This window comes from Heterodontus francisci, chromosome 13, assembly GCF_036365525.1.
Source record: "Heterodontus francisci isolate sHetFra1 chromosome 13, sHetFra1.hap1, whole genome shotgun sequence".
NCBI classification, from domain to species: domain Eukaryota; kingdom Metazoa; phylum Chordata; class Chondrichthyes; order Heterodontiformes; family Heterodontidae; genus Heterodontus; species Heterodontus francisci.
In genome coordinates, this window is record NC_090383.1 from 24629671 (window position 1) to 24649845 (window position 20175).

General features: G+C 42.2%; 2 protein-coding genes across 4 annotated transcripts in view; one reads left to right on the top strand and one right to left on the bottom strand.

Annotated features, from left to right (window-relative positions):
• Positions 1-448: 448 nt before the first annotated feature.
• Positions 449-13870, top strand: gemin6 (gem (nuclear organelle) associated protein 6). 2 transcript variants are annotated; one of them, XM_068044539.1, is made up of 3 exons: positions 449-525; positions 8657-8810; positions 13314-13870. In XM_068044539.1, the coding sequence occupies exons 2-3, from the start codon at positions 8683-8685 to the stop codon at positions 13696-13698; spliced, it is 513 nt and encodes a 170-aa protein (XP_067900640.1). In that variant the 5' UTR covers positions 449-525; positions 8657-8682; the 3' UTR covers positions 13699-13870. The 2 variants fall into 2 exon arrangements, with proteins under 2 accessions (XP_067900640.1, XP_067900639.1); XM_068044538.1 differs by lacking the exon at positions 449-525 and adding an exon at positions 760-1030.
• A 239-nt stretch (positions 13871-14109) lies between these two features.
• The window catches only part of dhx57 (DEAH (Asp-Glu-Ala-Asp/His) box polypeptide 57), a 167545-nt gene continuing 161479 nt past the window's right edge, over positions 14110-20175 (bottom strand). For both annotated transcript variants that reach the window (XM_068044535.1, XM_068044536.1), the window contains exon 24: positions 14110-18784. In XM_068044535.1, the coding sequence (XP_067900636.1) occupies positions 18641-18784 (144 nt within the window). In that variant the 3' untranslated portion in view covers positions 14110-18640. The remainder of the gene's footprint in view (positions 18785-20175) is intronic.

Below are 20175 nucleotides of genomic sequence, written 5' to 3' on the forward strand. Positions count from 1 at the left end.
GACACTGTGCTGAGCTAATTGTTTAGATAAATGTGCAGATGCTACATTTGGAAATGAAGGGCGACAACAGGAGTCTCACGAACACTCTGGAGAGCTGAGGCTATCCACGGCATTGCAGTCGCCCTCCAACCCCTACTCCATGTGTAAAAGGAGTACAGATGCGATGTTAAAGGGCATCCATTCCCTTACTCCGTTACTTTTTCACCCTTTAACTGAGCGTTTCTTGGGGGTATGAGGCAAATTAAGACCTCCCCTCTCAGAGCTGGGGCAGTTCAGCATTTGATCAGCCCTGTTGGCTATATTACAGTGAGAATTACTACAAGAAAACGTCAGACCCAATATTTATCTTTAAACTGTAACATTAATTAAAATGTGAAGGAAGTATCCCGTTTACTAACTGCAACTTTAACCACATTTTGCGCCTGATCGCCTCACGTGACCCAATTCAAACGCCTGGTGCTTTTGACGTCATTCAGAAGGGACACAAAGTAGGTGACGTCAATTGAGAAGCGTCGCAGCAAGGAGGTAGGTGGCTAGAGTGGCGCCTTTTAATTTCTGGGTAATAAAACAGTTCTTTAGGCTTGAGGATCCATTGTGCAAAGCCTGGGTTGAATATTATAATCGAGTCGCATTTTAAAAATGTATTTTAGTACAGTATGGGTAAAATTATACTTGACGAAGGGTTACGGACTTGGCTCTGTTTCTTCACAGATGCTCTCGGACCTCCTGAGTATTTTCAACGTTTTCTGTTTTTATTTTAGATTTTCAGCATCCGCAGTCTTTTGCTTTTGTAAAGTTATATTATTGTTTATCTGCACCCAGACTGCTACATGTTGCACTTCTCACAGCAAGTCAGCACTGATTTGCATCACAATCTGTTCTGTTGTGCTACAGAAAGCAAAAGACTGCAAATGCTGAAATCTGAAACAAGAACTAAAACTCAGTGGGTCAGGCACGGGGTTGACAACTCTTGGTGGCGGCATTCCTAGAGGTTTGACCACTTGATGTTCTGACTACATGACATGTTCAGGTGAAGTTTTATCACTTGGCTTCTACAAATGTTATTGCATTTACCTTATAACAGTTGAGCCCCCTGTAGTGGAGTATCTTTGCTCATGGCTTCGCACCAGCAGCTGTGCAAGAAGTCATGAGAATCAGGAGGCCATCTGTGAGTAGAGAAGAGAGAAAATCAGGGCAAACCTACTTGAGCCCCTGTGTGCTGACTCCAAGCCCCCTTCTCTCCCCCCGACCTCCCATCCAAAATATCCATCTCTCTTGTTCTCTTCCCCCCCATTCCTGTCTACATCTCTTTTCTTCACAGCCCCCCTCCCAGATTCCTGACTCCCCACCAGCCAGTTGTGGCTCCTTGGGGATGACTGCACTAAGTAGCAGCTAGTGATGAGCTCCTTAGAAAAAGCTGGCAATTATTTTGTTTAAAATTATTGCAGTTTAACTTTGTTCTGTCTCCTGACACCAGGCTAACAGTAATTATTTACAGTATCTCACGTTAGTGTCTGTTGTTTATGGGGACTTACTATGGTGGGAAATTTAAATTGCTGATATCCTGGGTTTTTTGAGACACAGTTTGGGATAAGAACCTCAATTCTGGTAGACTTCCAGTCATTCCAGGAGTGTTGAGAACCCTAGACAGGCAGAAATCATCAAGAAAACAAAGGGCAAGGTGATATTTCAGGTATAATTCTTAGTGCAGTGTTATGGATTCTAGCCAGGCAATACCCCATTCACACGGCCTTCTGTTGAAATTCCCCTTCTGCTCAAGAAAGTGTTCTTCTCTCACCTGTTCAAAATTAATGTCTTTACACCACAGACCAGTGTCTGCACATTGTAAATGTTTAAATTAACTCTAGACGGGTTTACAAAGTCCAAGAGACCCCAGAACATTTTTAAAATTTGGTTTGACATCACACCAAGTGTAACTTCAGACTGCTAAACTTGAGAGGGTAGGATTACCTCCTGCATGGTACCCCACACTGCTTCTCTCTCAAGTCAGGTCAGACCTTTGCTCTGGAGAGTTTGAGGGGAGGTAATTTCAGAACTCTTGGGTTTGGCAGTGCGAGTGATTGTTTTAATGTAAATGCACCCCACATTATCATTTCTTCCTTTTTCTGCCAACTTTATCTTTTCTCCTTCATTCCAGAGCACAATGATTCCATCCTTGTTGTCAGTCATCTGACACCTTTCCCAAATGATTATTCTTCATGTGTGGGTCCAGGCAGTAGACAATCTGACTATTCAGACAAATGCCACTGAGTTGGATCCTCTACTCACTGGGTATGATAAATAGGAGCCTTTCCCAAGGTTGCGAAGCTGAAACCTATTGTACTGTCCCTCTTGCAGCACTGATTGAAATTAGCTAAGTGTTAAATATGCAGCTTCTTATATCCTCAGGATGTCCTGAAGTGCTTTACAATCAATTTGTTGTAGACAAATGCAGCCAATACTTTGCACAGCAATGTCTCAAACAATAAATGATTAATCAGATTAAAACATTTTTGATGATGTTGGTTGGGGTGGGGAGTGAATTTTGGTCAGAGTACCAGGAGAACTCCCTGTGTTGCTTGATTAGTGCCACAGGGTCTCTGAAGTTCACCCAAGCAGTAAGATAGTTTATGTGCTGGAATAGGACTTGAATCCCCAATCTTCTGACTCAGGTGAGTGCTACTGTCAGGTAGAACCTAGAACAGGGATCTATGCTGGAAACTTCCTTGTCAGTATTGATCAGCTAATAACATTGCAAAGTGAATTATTGGCTGTAGCAATTTTTTTGAGTTTTTCATGCAAGGCTGATTTTTTTCCCCCCCTCAACTTACACCCCTACACATAAACTCAAATCTTAATCGATTTCTCCCACGTATTTAGGTATTACTGACTGACATTTGCGATTCTTCAAGATGAGTTAAGAACATAAGAAATAGGAGTAGCAGTAGGGCATACAGCCCTGGAGTGTGCTCGAGCCTGCCATTTAATAAAATCATGGCTCATCTACCTCAACTGCACTTTACTGCCTTTTCCTCATATCCCTTGATTCCCTTTGTATCCAAATCTCAGTCTTGAATATACTCAACGACCCCTTGTCCTGAGACTATGAACCCTAGATCTAGACACTCCAGCCAGGGGAAACAGTCTCTTGCATCTACCCTGTCAAGTCCTCTGAAGAATTAAAAAAATTCATGATATCACCTCTCCTCCTAAACTCCAGAAAACATAGTCCCATTCTGCTCAATCTCTTCTTGTAAGACACCCCTCTCATCCCAGGAATCAATCTGATGAACTTTTTGATGCATTCCTTCTACGGCAGGTATTTCTTTCCTTAGTTAAGGAGACCAAAACTGTAGACAGTACTTCAGGTGTGGTCTTACCAATATCCTATATAACTGCAGCAACTTTCTCAAAGTGTACAAGGACAACTAAATCCCTTTGAATACCAACATTTGCTTGGGTTTCAACTCAGGAAAAATGGAAAAGCTGATTTTTAAAAAAAAATCAAAGTGGATAATTTTACATTTTCCCATATTATATTCCAAGTGCCAACTTGTTGCTCACTCACTTAACCTGTCTATATCCCTTTTCAGTGTCTTTGCGTCCTCCTTACAGCTTACTTTCCCACCTAGTTTTTTATCATCAGCAAACTTGGATACATTATACTTAGTCCCTTCATCTGAGTCATTGGAATAGATTGTAAATAGCTGAGGACCAAGCACTGACCCTTGTGATACCCCACTAGTTAAAACCTGCCAACCTAAAAACAACCTGTTTATCGCTACTGTGTTTTCTGTTCATGAACAAATTCTCAATCCAGGCTAATACCTCCAATCCCATGAGCCCTAATCTTGTGCAACAACCTCCTGTGTAGCACCTTATTGAATGCCTTTTGAAAATCCGTCACTGATTTCCCCTTTATCTACCCAGCTAGTTGCACCCCCCAAAAACTCTAATAACTTGTCAAGCATGATTTCCCCTTCATAAAAACATTTTAATCGACAGATGCAAGATACTTGTTTAATATCTCTCCTATTTCCCTACTCCCATTATAATTTCTAGTGTTTCTATCACATTTACCTTTGCTAGTCACTTCCTTTTTTATATGCTTGTAGAAGCTCCTACAATTTGTTTTTATATCTGTTAGTTTACTCATTCATTTTTTTCCCCCTTTTTTATATTTCTGGGTCATCCTTTGCCGATTTCTAAAACACTCCCAATCCTCAGGTTTACTAACCTTTTTGGCAACTTTGTAAGCCTGTTTTTAATTTAATACTATCCTTAACTTCTCTTGTTAGCCACTGTTTGACCACCTTTCCCATGCAGAATTTTATCTCTTTGTTAGGAATTATGAATTATTTCTTTAAATGTTTGCTATTGCTCATCTACTCATATCTTTTAAGCTATTTTCCCAATTTAGCCAACTCACCCTTCATATTTACATAGTTAGCTTTGTTTAAATTTAAGCCTCTAGTTTCAGACTTACCCACATTACTGTCAAATTCTATGAAATTCTATCGTTCTGATCACTCTTTCCCATGGGACCCTGTACTATAGGAATACTAATTAACTTTGTCATTACACAAGACTAGATCTAAAATAGCCTGTTCCCTAGTTAGTTTTAGAAAATGTCTCGAATGCATTTCATGAACTCCTCCTCCAAACTACTTTTGCCAATTTGGTTTGCCCAGTCTGTATGAAGAGTAAAGTCCTCTTATGATTATTGCATTGCCTTTGTTATGTGCATCTCTAATTTGCTGATTTTAAACTCTGTCCAGCATTATCATCATTATCACTGTTAGGGGGCCTATAACTACAGCCACCTGTATTTTCTGTCCTTTGCCATTTCTTAGCTGCACCTATATTGATTCTATATTCTGATTTTCTGAGCTAAGATCCTTACTCACAACTGTCTTTATCTCATTCTCTATTATCAGTGCTACTGCCCCCCCCCCCCCCCCCCCCCCCCCCCCCCCCCCGGCCAGCTTTTCCATTTTTGCCTATCTTTTCTAAAAGTTAGGAGCCTGGAATATTTAGTTCCAACCTTAGTCACCTTGCAGTCATATCTTAGTAATAGCTACTAGATCAAACCCATCTATTTGTGCCATGAATGCATCTATCTTATTATGAATGCTTTGTGTGTTTAGATATAGTGCCTTTAATAACTTTTTATTAGTTTTCCTCATGTGATCTTAGTCACTAATGTCCTATTAGCTTTATGTCCTTTCCTTGATACCCAAAGTGCTACTGAACAGCCTTAACTTTTGCCTTTTGACTTATAAGCTTGCCCTTTTCTGAACCCTCTTCCCGCCCATCCCCAGCTCCACAGCTAATTAGATAAAGACCTATCTACTTCCCTGGTTACTTGATTTGCCAGGATACTGGTCCCAGCTTGGTTTAAGTGGAGTCTGTCCCAATGGAACAGTTTTCAGTTTCCCCGGTACTGGTGCCAGTGCCCTGTGAATTGAAACCTCTGCCTCCTACACCATTCTTTTTCAACCATGCATTTAGCCCTCCTATCTGTTTGTCCCCGTCCCAAGGGGCTGAAGAAGTAATCCAGAGGTTATTATCTTTGAGGTTCTGCTTTTTAATTTGGACCCTAGCTCCTCAAACTACCTCAGCAGAACCTCATTCCTAGTTCCACCTCTGTTGGTTCCTATGTGAACCATTACAAGTGGATTCTCCTCCTCCTGCTCCAAGTTCTTCTCCAGCTGTGAGGAGAAGTTCTTAACCCTGGCAACACAGCCTTCAAGACTCCCGGTCAAGGCTGCAGGGAAAAGTGTCTACTCCCCAACACTACTATACCACTTCCACATACCATTTCGCTTCCTCCACTTTAATGGCCTCTTGCACCATGGTGCGGTGGTTAATTTGCCCATCCTCGCTGTCGTCTTTTGAGTGGCAGTTCCAACAGTGCTGTCCGGAGAGTTGATTTCTATACTGTGGGGAATGGTTTCTCATTCTCCTGTCTCTGTAGGTTTTTTTTATTAATTCATGGGATGTGGGCGTCACTGGCCAGGCCAGCATTTATTGCCTATCCCTAATTGCCCTTGAGAAGGTGGTGGTGAGCTGCCTTCTTGAACTGCTGCAGTCCATGTGGGAAGGTTACACCCACAGTGCTGTTAGGAAGGGAGTTCCAGAATTTTGACCCAGTGACAATGAAGGAACGGGGATATAGTTCCAAGTTAGGATTGTGTGTGGCTTTGAGGGGATCTTGCAGGTGATGGTGTTCCTGTGCATTTGCTGCTCTTGTCCTTCTAGGTAGTAGAGATCGTGGGTTTGGAAGGTGCTGTCTAAGGAGCCTTGGTGCATTGCTGCAGTGCATCTTGTAGATGGTACACACTGCTGCCATTGTGGGTCGGTGGTGGAGGGAGTGAATGTTTGTGGATAGGGTGCCAGTCAAGCGGGCTGCTTTGTCCTGGATGGTATCGAGCTTCTTGAGTGTTGTTGGAGCTGCACCCATCCAGGCAAGTGGAGAGTATTCCGTCACACTCCTGACTTGTTCCTTGTAGATGGTGGACAGGCTTTAGAGAGTCAGGAGGTGAGTTACTCACCACAGGATTCCTAGCCTCTGACCTGCTCTTGTAGCCACGGTATTTATATGGCTACTCCAGTTCAGTTTCACGTCAATGGTAACCCCCCAGGATGTTGATAGTGGGGGATTCAGTGATTGTAATGCCATTGAATGTCAAGGGGAGATTGTTAGATTCTCTCTTGTTGGAGATGGTCATTGTCTGGCACTTGTGTGGCGCAACTGTTAGTTGCCACTTATCAGCCCAAGACTGGATATTGTTCAGGTCTTGCTGCATTTCTACACGGACTGCTTCAGTATCTGAGGAGTCGCAATGGTGCTGAACATTGTGCAATCATCAGCGAACATCCCCACTTCTGACCTTATGATTGGGAAGGTCACTGGTACAGGTCTAATGGAGGTAATCCACTGAAGAGGACAAGCTGTCTATTTTTTTTTATTCATTCATGGGATGTGGGTGTTGCTGGCCAGGCCAGCATTTATTGCCCATCCCTAATTGCCCTTGAGAAGGTGGTGGTGAGCTGCCTTCTTGAACCGCTACAGTCCATGTGGGGTATGTACACCCACAGTGCTGTTAGGAAGGGTGTTCCAGGATTTTGACCCATTGACAGTGAAGGAACGGCGATATAGTTCCAAGTGAGGATGGTGTGTGACTTGGAGGGGAACTTGCAGGTGGTGGTGTTCCCATGCATTTGCTGCCCTTGTCCTTCTAGTTGGCAGAGATCGTGGGTTTGGAAGGTGCTGTCTAATGAGCCTTGGTGTATTGCTGCAGTGCATGTTGTAGATGGTACACACTGCTGCCACTGTGCGTTGGTGGTAGAGGGAGTGAATGTTTGTAGATAGGGTGCCAATCTTTGTCCTGGATGGTGTCGAGCTTCTTGAGTGTTGTTGGAGCTGCACCCATCCAGGCAAGTGGAGAGTATTTCATCACACTCCTGACTTGTGCCTTGTAGATGGTGGATAGGCTTTGGGGAGTCAGGAGGTGAGTTACTCGCCGCAGGATTCCTAGCCTCTGACCTGCTCTTGTAGCCACGGTATTTATATGGCTGCTCCAGTTCAGTTTTTCTGGTCAATAATAGCCCCTAGGATGTTGATAGTGGGGGATTCAGTGATTGTAATGCCATTGAATGTAAAGGGAAGATGGTTACATTCTCTCTTGTTGGAGATGGTCATTGCCTGGCACGAATGTTCATTGCCACTTATCAGCCCAAGCCTGGATATTGTCCAAGTCTTGCTTCAGTATCTGAGGAATCGCGAATGCTGCTGAACATTGTGCAATCATCAGCGAATGTCCCCACTTCTGACCTTATGATTGAAGGAAGGTCACTGATGAAGCAGCTGAAGATGGTTGGGCCTAGGACACTACCCTGAGGAACTCCTGCAGTGATGTCCTGGAGCTCAGATGATTGACCTCCAACGACCACAACCATCTTCCTTTGCGCTAGGTATGACTCCAGCCAGCGGAGGGTTTTCCCCCTGATTCCGATTGACCTCAGTTTTGCTAGGGCTCCTTGATGCCATACTCGGTCAAATCCTACCTTGATGTCAAGGGCAGTCACTCTCACCTCACTTCTTGAGTTCAGCTCTTTTGTCCATGTTTGAACCAAGGCTGTAATGAGGTCAGGAGCTAAATGGTCCTGGCGGAACCCAAACTGAGCGTCACTGAGCAAGTTATTGCTAAGCAAGTGTCGCTTGATGGCACTGTTGACACCTTCCATCACTTTACTGATGATTGAGAGTCGGCTGATGGGCGGTAATTGGCCGGGTTGGACTTGTCCTGCTTTTTGTGTACAGGACGTACCTGGGCAATTTTCCCCATTGCAGGGTAGCCGCCAGTGTTGTTGCTGTACTGGAACAGCTTGGCTAGGGGTGCGGCAAGTTCTGGATCACAGGTCTTCAGTACTATTGCCGGAATAAACTAGCATTAATTACAACACAGCTCGATATCCCCTACTTTTGTGATGCCTCATATTTGGAACTAATGCCCATGACCATCAAAAGGGGCTTACCATTGGGCTGAATTCATCCTATTTGCAGATTTATTTTGAGAAAGTATGTTGCAGGATATAAAGACCTTCAGTAATGGTGTGAAGAATACAATGTTTATGATTTGTATTTCAATAGATTGGGAAAGCGGTTGTCTAGTGAATATGAATGAATGGAATACAAAAAAACCTTTGGAATGGGAAAAATATCTTAACAAAGAAGTGAAAGTCACTGCAGATGAAAAACATGCATATCAAGGGTGGGTCTTTACTGTCGACCCAGTATCAGGAAGGTAAGAGAAATTTGCTGAACATCTCTTTAAACCCCACCCTTTTCCTCTAAACCTATCAACACAACCTATTTTTCTTCTCCCTCATGTACTTATAGCTTCCCCGTAAATACATTTACCTTGACACGATTGACCACACCATCCTCCTTCAATGCCACTTCACTGTCATCTTGTTGGTTGGGATTGCACTCTTCTGATTCCATTCGTATTTATGTAATCGTAGCCACAATATCACCTGGAATGGCTTCTCTTCCTGCTCCCGCATAGTTACCTCTGGTGTCCTCCAAAGATCTATCCTTGGCCCCTCCTATTTCTCATCCACATGTTGCCCCTTAGCGACATGTTCCGAAAACATAGTGTTTGTTTTCATGTTAGCTGATGACAAACAAAAGAAAAAAGAACAAAGAAAATTACAGCACAGGAACAGGCCCTTCGGCCCTCCAAGCCTGCACCGATCCAGATCCTCTACCTAAACATGTCGCCTATTTTCTAAGGGTCTGTATCTCTTTGCTTCCTGCCCATTCATGTATCTGTCTAGATACATCTTAAAAGACGCTATCGTGTTCGCATCTACCACCTCCGCTGGCAACGCGTTCCAGGCACCCACCACCCTCTGCGTAAAGAACTTTCCACGCATATCCCCCCTAAACTTTTCCCCCCTCACTTTGAACTCGTGACCCCTAGTATTTGAGTCCCCCACTCTGGGAAAAAGCTTCTTGCTATCCACCCTGTCTATACCTCTCATGATTTTGTACACCTCAATCAGGTCCCCCCTCAACCTCCGCCTTTCTAATGAAAATAATCCTAATCTACTCAACCTCTCTTCATAGCTAGCGCCCTCCATACCAGGCAACATCCTGGTGAACCTCCTCTGCACCCTCTCGAAAGCATCCACATCCTTCTGGTAATGTGGCGACCAGAACTGCACGCAGTATTCCAAATGTGGCCGAACCAAAGTCCTATACAACTGTAACATGACCTGCCAACTCTTGTACTCAATACCCCGTCCGATGAAGGAAAGCATGCCGTATGCCTTCTTGACCACTCTATTGACCTGCGTTGCCACCTTCAGGGAACAATGGACCTGAACACCCAAATCTCTCTGTACATCAATTTTCCCCAGGACTTTTCCATTTACTGTATAGTTCACTCTTGAATTGGATCTTCCAAAATGCATCACCTCGCATTTGCCCTGATTGAACTCCATCTGCCATTTCTCTGCCCAACTCTCCAATCTATCTATATTCTGCTGTATTCTCTGACAGTCCCCTTCACTATCTGCTACTCCACCAATCTTAGTGTCGTCTGCAAACTTGCTAATCAGACCACCTATACTTTCCTCCAAATCATTTATGTATATCTCAAACAACAGTGGTCCCAGCACGGATCCCTGTGGAACACCACTGGTCACACGTCTCCATTTTGAGAAACTCCCTTCCACTGCTACTCTCTGTCTCCTGTTGCCCAGCCAGTTCTTTATCCATCTAGCTAGTACACCCTGGATCCCATGCAACTTCACTTTCTCCATCAGCCTACCATGGGGAACCTTATCAAACGCCTTACTGAAGTCCATGTATATGACATCTACAGCCCTTCCCTCATCAATCAACTTTGTCACTTCCTCAAAGAATTCTATTAAGTTGGTAAGACATGACCTTCCCTGCACAAAACCATGTTGCCTATCACTGATAAGCCCATTTTCTTCCAAATGAGAATAGATCCTATCCCTCAGTATCTTCTCCAGCAGCTTCCCTACCACTGACGTCAGGCTCACCGGTCTATAATTACCTGGATATCCCTGCTACCCTTCTTAAACAAGGGGACAACATTAGTAATTCTCCAGTCCTCCGGGACCTCACCCGTGTTTAAGGATGCTGCAAAGGTATCTGTTAAGGCCCCAGCTATTTCCTCTCTTGCTTCCCTCAGTAACCTGGGATAGATCCCATCCGGACCTGGGACTTGTCCACCTTAATGCCTTTTAGAATACCCAACACTTCCTCCCTCCTTATGCCGATTTGACCTAGAGTAATCAAACATCTGTCCCTAACCTCAACATCAGTCATGTCCCTCTCCTCGGTGAATACCGATGCAAAGTACTCGTTTAGAATCTCACCCATTTTCTCTGACTCCACGCATAACTTTCCTCCTTTGTCCTTGAGTGTGCCAATCCTTTCTCTAGTTACCCTCTTGCTCCTTATATATGAATAAAAGGCTTTGGGATTTTCCTTAATCCTGTTTGCTAAAGAAATTTCATGACCCCTTTTAGACCTCTTAATTCCTCGTTTCAGATTGGTCCTACATTCCCGATATTCTTCCAAAGCTTCGTCTTTCTTCAGCCACCTAGACCTTATGTATGCTTCCTTTTTCCTCTTAGCTAGTCTCACAATTTCACCTGTCATCCATGGTTCCTTAATCTTGCCATTTCTATCCCTCATTTTCACAGGAACATGTCTCTCCTGCACGCTAATCAACCTCTCTTTAAAAGCCTCCCACATATCAAATGTGGATTTACCTTCAAACAGCTGCTCCCAATCTACATTCCCCAGCTCCTGCCGAATTTTGGTATAGTTGGCCTTCCCCCAATTTAGCACTCTTCCTTTAGGACCACTCTCGTCTTTGTCCATGAGTATTCTAAAACTTACGGAATTGTGATCACTATTCCCAAAGTAGTCCCCTACTGAAACTTCAACCACCTGGCCGGGCTCATTCCCCAACACCAGGTCCAGTATGGCCCCTTCCCGAGTTGGACTATTTACATACTGCTCTAGAAAACCCTCCTGGATGCTCCTTACAAATTCTGCTCCATCTAGACCTCTAACATTAAGTGAATCCCAGTCAATGTTGGGAAAGTTAAAATCTCCTATCACCACCACCCTGTTGCTCCTACATCTTTCCATAATCTGTTTACATATTTGTACCTCTATCTCACGCTCGCTGTTGGGAGGCCTGTAGTACAGCCCCAACATTGTTACCGCACCCTTCCTATTTCTGAGTTCTGCCCATATTGCCTCACAGCTCGAGTCCTCCATAGTGCCTTCCTTCAGCACAGCTGTGATATCCTCTTTGACCAGTAATGCAACTCCTCCACCCCTTTTACCTCCCTCTCTATCCCGCCTGAAGCATCGAAATCCTGGGATATTTAGTTGCCAATCATGCCCTTCCCTTAACCAAGTCTCAGTAATAGCAATAACATCATACTCCCAGGTACTAATCCAAGCCCTAAGTTCATCTGCCTTACCTACTACACTTCTTGCATTAAAACAAATGCACCTCAGACCACCAGTCCCTTTGCTTTCATCATCTGCTCCCTGCCTACTCTTTCCCTTAGTCATGCTGACTTCATTATCTAGTTCCTTACACCCAGCTCTACCTCTCCTCTCTTGACTCCTACACTGTTGCTAAGTTATCAGACTGTTTATCTGACATCCATTTCTGAATGAGCAGAAATTTCTGACAAATATTGGAAAGAGCGAAGCCATTGTCTTCGGTCCCTGCCACTACATTGTTCCATAGCTTACGACTCTGTCCCTTTCCCTAGCAACTGTCTTAGACTGAACCAGACTGTTTGTAACTTTGGGTTCATATTTGACCCCGAGATGAGCTTCCAACTACGTATCTGCGCCACCACTAAAACTGCATATTCCATCTCCGTAACATTGCTGGACTGCTCATTTGCTGCTGAAACCCTCATCTATGCCTTTGCTACCTCTAGAATTGATTATTTCAACACACTGATGGCCGGCCTCCCACAGTCTACCCTCTAAAGTTGAGGTCGTCCAAAACTTTGCTGCCCGTGCCCTTACTCGCACCAAGTTCTGTTCACCCATCACCCTGTGCTCGTAGACCTACATTTGCTCCTAGTCAAGCAACACCTCAATTATAAAATTCTTACCCCTGTTTTCAAATCCATCCATGGCCTTGGTCCTCCTTATCTCTTTAATCTCCTCCAGCCCCACAACCATCTGAAATATCTGTTTATCTAATTCTGGCCTGTTGAGCATTCCAAATTTTAATTGCTCCACTATTGGTGGCCGTGCCTTCAGCTGCCTAGGCCCTAAGCGCTGGAATTCCCTCCACCTCTTTTCCTTTAAGACACTCCTTAAACCTACCTCTTTGCCCAAGCTTTTGGCCATCTGCCCTAATATCACCTTATGTGGCTCAGTGTCAAATTTTGCTTTATAACGCCCCTGTGATGTGCTTTGGATCATTTTATTACGTTAAAAGCGCAATATAAATACAGATTTTGTGACATACTTGTTGAGTGGATTGTGCTCCAACACAATGTGGATTTCAGCTTCTTGCAGCTAGCAATAAAAATCTGTTAGCTCATGTGCTTTTTACACTCCAGTGAAGGCATGGCAGTGGGGCAGCTGAGGTGTGTAGAATTGCCGCTTAGAATACATGTAGGAAGGTGCCTTTGGCTGCAGTCATTGTTGGGAAGTACTGGTAGTTTTTATCTTTGCTGTCAGTATCTTAGTGGCCAATTTCATTTTTAATTTCTTTCAGCATTGTTCTGGTAAACTTCGAAGATGCTGGGAAGGTGTCTATTGTGACTATTATGGGCCATGCAATCCAGACAGTGGAACTGATCAATGAAGGAGAAAACAACACAACTGAGAGACTCTCTGCCTTATTTATGCCTGTAGCTGCCAAGGTCTACAGCAAAGAGGAGCTTGAACAACGGAAATCCAACCTTAAATCTTGGCTGGAGAAAAATAGGATTCCTGTTACCGAGCAGGGGGACCAACACAAGGTGCTGTGTGTGGCTGGAGTATTGACAGTATCTCCACCATACAATCCAGAAGACTGCAATAGCTCCAATGAAATTATCTTATCCAGGGTTCAAAGCCTCATCAACTGTAATCCAGATGCTGGTCACAAAAACGATTAAAGGGGAATAATTACTAATGTTAAATTATTAAATAGATACTACTTCTGGTAAATTTGGCAACTTAACCATTGTTAAACATTAGCTGTACTTCTGTTAAAGGGCCCCAGCCTAGCGATGATGTGGTGGCGTCTTTATTGCTGCTGTGCAGAGTAAAAATGAAAGTTAAAGCTCATCTTATCCAAATTGATGTACCATTTTTGAGAAATCCAGAACAGAATCTCTCAAGTGCTGAGGTCATCCTTTCATATGTATTTCATGAAATATGGTTCTGATGTCAGCATGCATCTTCTATTCTGCAGTCTAGTGATCTAATTTATTAGTAAAAGGATGTGTCCAAAGCAACTGTTCCTGTTTGTTAGTGTTATATAGGGCAGAACCAGACATACTTTTTCTGCATTATAATTTTTTTATTTCAACAGAAAAATATGCATTTTGAAAATGAGTGTTGGGGGTTGTAACTTGAAATCATCCAAAATGAGAATGAACATCTTCCTCCAATTGATTTTGGAAGAGGTTGTTCAACACCTCAGCACAGGACACATGCAACATCTTTAAAGGAATAATACTGCGCATACAGGACAAATACAGATCTCAGATTTGCAAACTGAGACCAAACAAGCATAACCCGAAGTTGAGTAACAAGCAAATTGCAAATGAAAATGATCTTACAAATCCTGCAGGGAGAAAGGGGATGGGGTTCACTGAGATGAACATAAGAACATGTAATACCAAAAGGTGAGCAGAGGGGCAAAGTGAGACTTAGTATAACATAACAGTAACAAATGAATTCAATACTATAAGAGCAACATGTCTGTCAGAAGAGGTGAAAAGATTACAAGATACAAATGGGGATGTGAAACTTGAGGATGAGCACACAAGACTAAATATTCTCAATTTCCATGCATTTACATGCAAGATGTGAACAACTTGATTTTTTTTGGAGAAGGGCAAGACAAAAATTCTCAACTTCAATATAATGAATGGAAGGCTAAGCAACGAAAAGAGCTTAAAACAAATCGCATTGAGAGGTGAGACTAACGAGGGCGTTTGCGAGCCATTGAAAGAGTCAATAGATTGGAAACAGCCTAATATACCCATAACCAAAAAAGAGGGTTAAAAATTAACCACAGGCCTCTGCACACCTATTCCATTGTGTTAGATGGAATTCAATTATCAGGAGTAAAATTGAAGATTCTCTGAACAATAATAATGTCACAAGCAGCTTTAGGAGGGAAATCTTGCCTGACCAATTTCCTTGACAAAGTGCACTTAGATTTCCAAAAGGGATTTGACCAAATTCGAAAGGCTTGATTTGACTTGCAACTTGTCCAACCAATGCAGAGCTACAATTAACAAAACCAGTGGCTTGTTGAACTATACAGCCAAAAATATGATGAGTCAGGATGAACTAGTGACCAAACTGTACAGTGACTTGGGTCATAATCATACCAAGAGTACCATGGCCATTCTGGTCAACAAGAAACAAGGCAGATGTTCATGCATTGGAGGCAATGCAGAAAGAGCCCTGATGTCAGAGATCCAATTGGTAAAACATGAATGAAGTTCTCTTCACAAAGTGATCAGCCGAAGGAAGGGGACTTCCAGGTAGAGCAGCAGTGGCAAAAACTTGCATAATAAAGGTGTAATTAGATGCAGCAATGGGAGGATTGTAGGTTCTTGAATTATGATGGGCTGAACAATCTTCCTCTCATAATTATCTGATAATCTGCTTGAAAAGTCACAGGATTACATTCAGAAATTGATACTTTGCAGCTGTTAAACTAGTTTTTGTGCCTGGTAAGTCCAGACTCTAGATGAGAAGTTGAAATTCTAAACTTATTCAAATAGGGTCAATTTCCTTTGAACCATGCAGTCTACAGCCTAGATCTTCCTGAATGGGTACTGTTAAGGGAATTTCAGCTTATTAACTACCATTCACCCTTGTTCCAATTATGCTCTGGAAAAAAAGCATCGTTAGTGCTACTGCGTAAGGTTCTTATGAGGCAGTGAGGAAACAGTTATTCCTCAGGTCTGTACTGAGATATTTGTAAGTGGTTAACAAAATCAGATTTAGGGTCAGCCAGACAGAGTAATGTGAGCCATGTGATCCATCCTGCAGCAAGATCTTTAAATGCTTTGTTCAGCTGCACTGTCATGCACTGTGAAGTACACAATGGAAAAGGATGTGAGCAGCCATAATAAAATGGGCTTCCAGCTTCCTATCTAGGTAACATACATTTTGAATTAATTGTTCCATAAATGAATTATTTGAACCTGAATGCAAATTGCTATATTGAGCAGGGAGCTTGCTGTGCACAATTAGCTCTTAATTAGCTGGTACATAGGTGACTAAAGGAACAAACATGGGCAACATCACTGTTACCAGCAGAAGAATAAATCTTCAGCACCACTGGCCTATGCAGCAGAAATGATGGAAACTGTTCCTGGATCAGAAGCTGTTGCTAATAACTCCTGAGAGATGCGGAATGAGATAGGAGAGAAGGAATAAGATTACAATACAGATTTAAAGTATATGGAAACAAATATTTCAAAAATCATATTGATAAGCTAAGGTTAAAAATGCAGTATACTTGTAATAACAGTGAACAAATGGATATGAAACTTGTGCTTCTTTGTCAACATACAATTTATTTCTCAGTTTGAGCTTTGAAAGGTTGACTACACTTGGTCTAGAGACTCAGGCATGGCCACTTAGTTGAGATCTGGTGGGGCTCTGTGGAATAGTGCTCATTCAGGCTTCATCCTCTCCTGTTTCTATGTTCCTTTGTTCATGCAGGAGAGAAAATGATGAGCAGGGTGGGGGAAAATTGCTGTTACATTAGGCATAGTAGCACAGAGTAAGGATACGTCTCAGTGACGCTAAATATAGATTTCAAATGCTGATACTTTATTTTGAAACTTCATTCCTTTTATTTATTTCATCCACTTCATTCAATTCATTTCAAAATCCTTTCCCCTTAACTTGTGTTGCTGTAAACATTTTGAGTAAAATTTAAAACAAAGCCCCACTTTGCCAGGTGTCAGACATGGCTTAATGGTAGCACTATTGCCTGAGTCAGGTTGTGGGTTTGTGCCCTACTCCAGGGATGAGCACAAAACCTAGGCTGACATTTCAATGCAGTACTGAGAGATTGCTGAACTGTTGGAGGTACCATCTTTTGCATGAGCAAGTGCATACTTTTGGATGGCATTAAAATGTCTGCCTTCGAAGGAGGATGTAAAAGATCACATGGCACTGTTTCACAGAAGAGCAGAGGAGTCATCCTGGTGTTCTAGCTAATATTTATCCCTCGATCAACATCACTAGAGCAGATTATCTGGTCATTTATCAACTTGTCTTTGGGATTTTGCTGTAAGCATATTGGCTGCCACATTCCAACAATTTCAAAAGTATTTCATTGGCTGCAAAGAGCTTGGGATATCCTGAGATCGTGAAAGGGAATATATAAATGCAAGTTTTTTTTTAAACCAAATACCTGCAGTGAGCTCTTTAAATTAAACATGACCTGTCGCTTTCAAAGAGTCTATCACATTCTTTCCTCATTCTCCCAGTGAACTGATCCAGATTCGTCAATTTATTTTTCATCATGGGATGTGGGTGGCACTGGCAAGGCTAGCATTTATTGCCCATCCCTAATTGTCCTTGAGATGGTAAGCCACCTTCATGAATACAACGGAGTGGCTTGCTAGCCCATTTTAGAGGGCAGTAAAAAGTCAACCACATTGCTGCGTGTCTAGAGTGACACACAGGTCAGACAAAGATAGCAGGTTTCCTTCCCTAAAGGACATTAGTGAACAAGGTGGGTTTTAAATGATAATCCGGTAGTTTCATGGTTATTATTACTAATACTAGCTTTTTATTCCAGGTTTATTTAATGAAATTTAAATTACAGAGCTGCCATCATGGGATTTGAAATCATGTTCCAGATCATTAGTCCAGTCCTCTGTGTTACTTGTCCAGTAACATAACCACTATGCCCTGCTGTACTTACTTCTTGTTATAAAGTTGTATTTGAGCCAGAGTCTTCACCATTAAAATGGCCATCTGCTCATTACCCTCTGTCCAGTGATTATTCCCCCACCACCCCGAATCTAAAAAAAAACTCGAGCACCAGGCAAAGGAATTTTTCTAAGAATAGCACATGATGCAAATATATATCTGTTTTAATTAAGGATTGACAGTACTCATTTTATATTTCAATACACCTTAAAGTGCAACAACTTAGGCACAGTTCATTTGCTTTCTGAAGTGATAGCAGAGTCTTTTAAAGATTGATTGATCTTTATTTCTTAGCTCCTAATTAAAATATTTCTTCATCCAATGTCACAGGGAGGGGAGTGTGACCGTCACAGTCAGGCATTTAATATTTGTCTAATGTAAATGCTTTGTAAACAGCCAATCAACCAAAATCTCGAACTGCAGCAGCAGTCACTCCTTTAGGTAATAACTGACATCAGGGATGCAATTACTTGGTCTCGAGCAATTCTCTGGGGAAAGCTATGTTGTACTGAAGTGAAAGCTGATTAACCTCGTTGCACAGGCATGTTAAGTTTTCGGTCGGTAAATTTAAAGTGATAATCCACTGAGACGGCAAGCTTCCATGTGCGTCCTGTGTTGAACAGTAAATATATGACTTCCATTACAAAGCTGTTGTGGATCTGGTTTGTTAGTCAAGTATCCTTTATTAATAGATCCAGTAGGATTTTGTTAGTTGCACTGATTCAATTATTGGTGCATACATACTGTAGTTGGATCAAACTGTTCAATCACTTCACCTTCACTTTATCTTCACCTGAAGTGCTCACAAGGGTAACAGATCTGAATTCTGCTGCCAGTGTTTGGGAAGGTCGTGTAAATGGCTGAGCGGATCCCCCTCCAAGTTCTTAGTGCATTCGAATGTCACCTTTTCCAGCTCGGTTGTTACTGAGTCGTTATAAGTTTCACAATCATGTCAATGATGAGTGATCCCCGTGGACAAGTGCACAAGTCCATAGTGGGTTTCTTTATTTTATCCTCCAGCAGCTGGTCTAATTTCCAGCGAAGCTCCTTCACCAACTCAGCAATCTTGGGTATCGTGCAAGAGGAGGAAAAAATACTGGTTAAAAAAAGTGTGCATTCCTTTTGGAGATAAATATGGAGGTTTCTATATATACACATGAACAAAGGAAAATGAAGGACAACAAAAGACCCACTGTCTCACCTAGCTTGCCCCATACTGTTCTGATGTCTTGAGACTCACAATACAAACACTGCCTAAACACCTGGAGCCATGTAATCTCCTGAGATGGGTGAAATATCAGATTAAAAACCCCAGTCAATTAGAGGGGGGAAAAATCTGGAAAATTTCTTTCCAACCTCTTTGGCAATCGAAACAAGTCTAAGTAATATTAAAAACGTAAACTACGTGATTATCTTTCAGCATTGCCTGAAGAATGGATTTGAACCCTGTAAGAGCTTATTTTAATGCCGCAGGTTTAATAAATGAACCCACTCAAATGTAAACTAAATGTAATTTGTCTGATTCCTAGCTGTAATTTCAATGTAGTCCACAGAAGAGGCTAAAGCTCAATGAGATAAATTTCTGATGATAAATATTTGCTCAGTTTGTAACAGTGCTGTTTGAATACTAATCATGTCTACTGAATATTTAATTGCAGAGAAAAATCTAAATTGTCGTTTTGACTTAATATTTAAACTTTGTAACTAAAGACAATCAGCATATCTGCTTCCCGACATCTGGAACTTATTAAGAAATTGACATTACAACATGATTCATTTCAAAGGAAAACTGGTGGAATAAATCCATCCTCGTCATTTATTTAGTTGTCAAAGTAGCACTATGAATCTCGAGCTCCAAAAAGCAATTACCAATGAAGACTCAGTACATAAGGCCAGTAATACTGTCCTTGTAACCACAGGCTGAAGCTGTGGTCTATCCTCACCAGTTTTTAAAAGTACATTGGATGCTACTGGATGGGGCTGGTGCCAGAGCACTTGTTCAAAAAATGGTGTAAGAATAAATCCAGCAACTACAGGCCAGTCAGTTTAACCTCAGTGGTGGGTATGCTTTTGGAAACGATAATGGGGGACAAAGTTAAGTCACTTAGACAAAAGTATAGCCTAATAAAGAGACCCAGCATGGATTTGTTAAAGGTAAATCATGTTTAACCAACTCGATTGAGTTTTTTGATGAGGGTAATGTGGTTGCTCTGGTCTATGTGGACTTCCAAAAGGTGTTTGATAAAGTTCCCCGTAATAGGCTCGCTGGCAAAGTTGGATACGACGTTGGCTGAGTGACAGGAAGCAGAGAGAACTGGTGAACAGGAGGAAGGTATAGCAGTGGGATTCCCAGGAGTCCGTGCTAGGACCCCTGCTTTTCTTGAAATATATTAATGACTTAGACTTGGGTGTACAGGGCACAATTTCAAAATTTGCAGATAACAAAACTTGGAAGT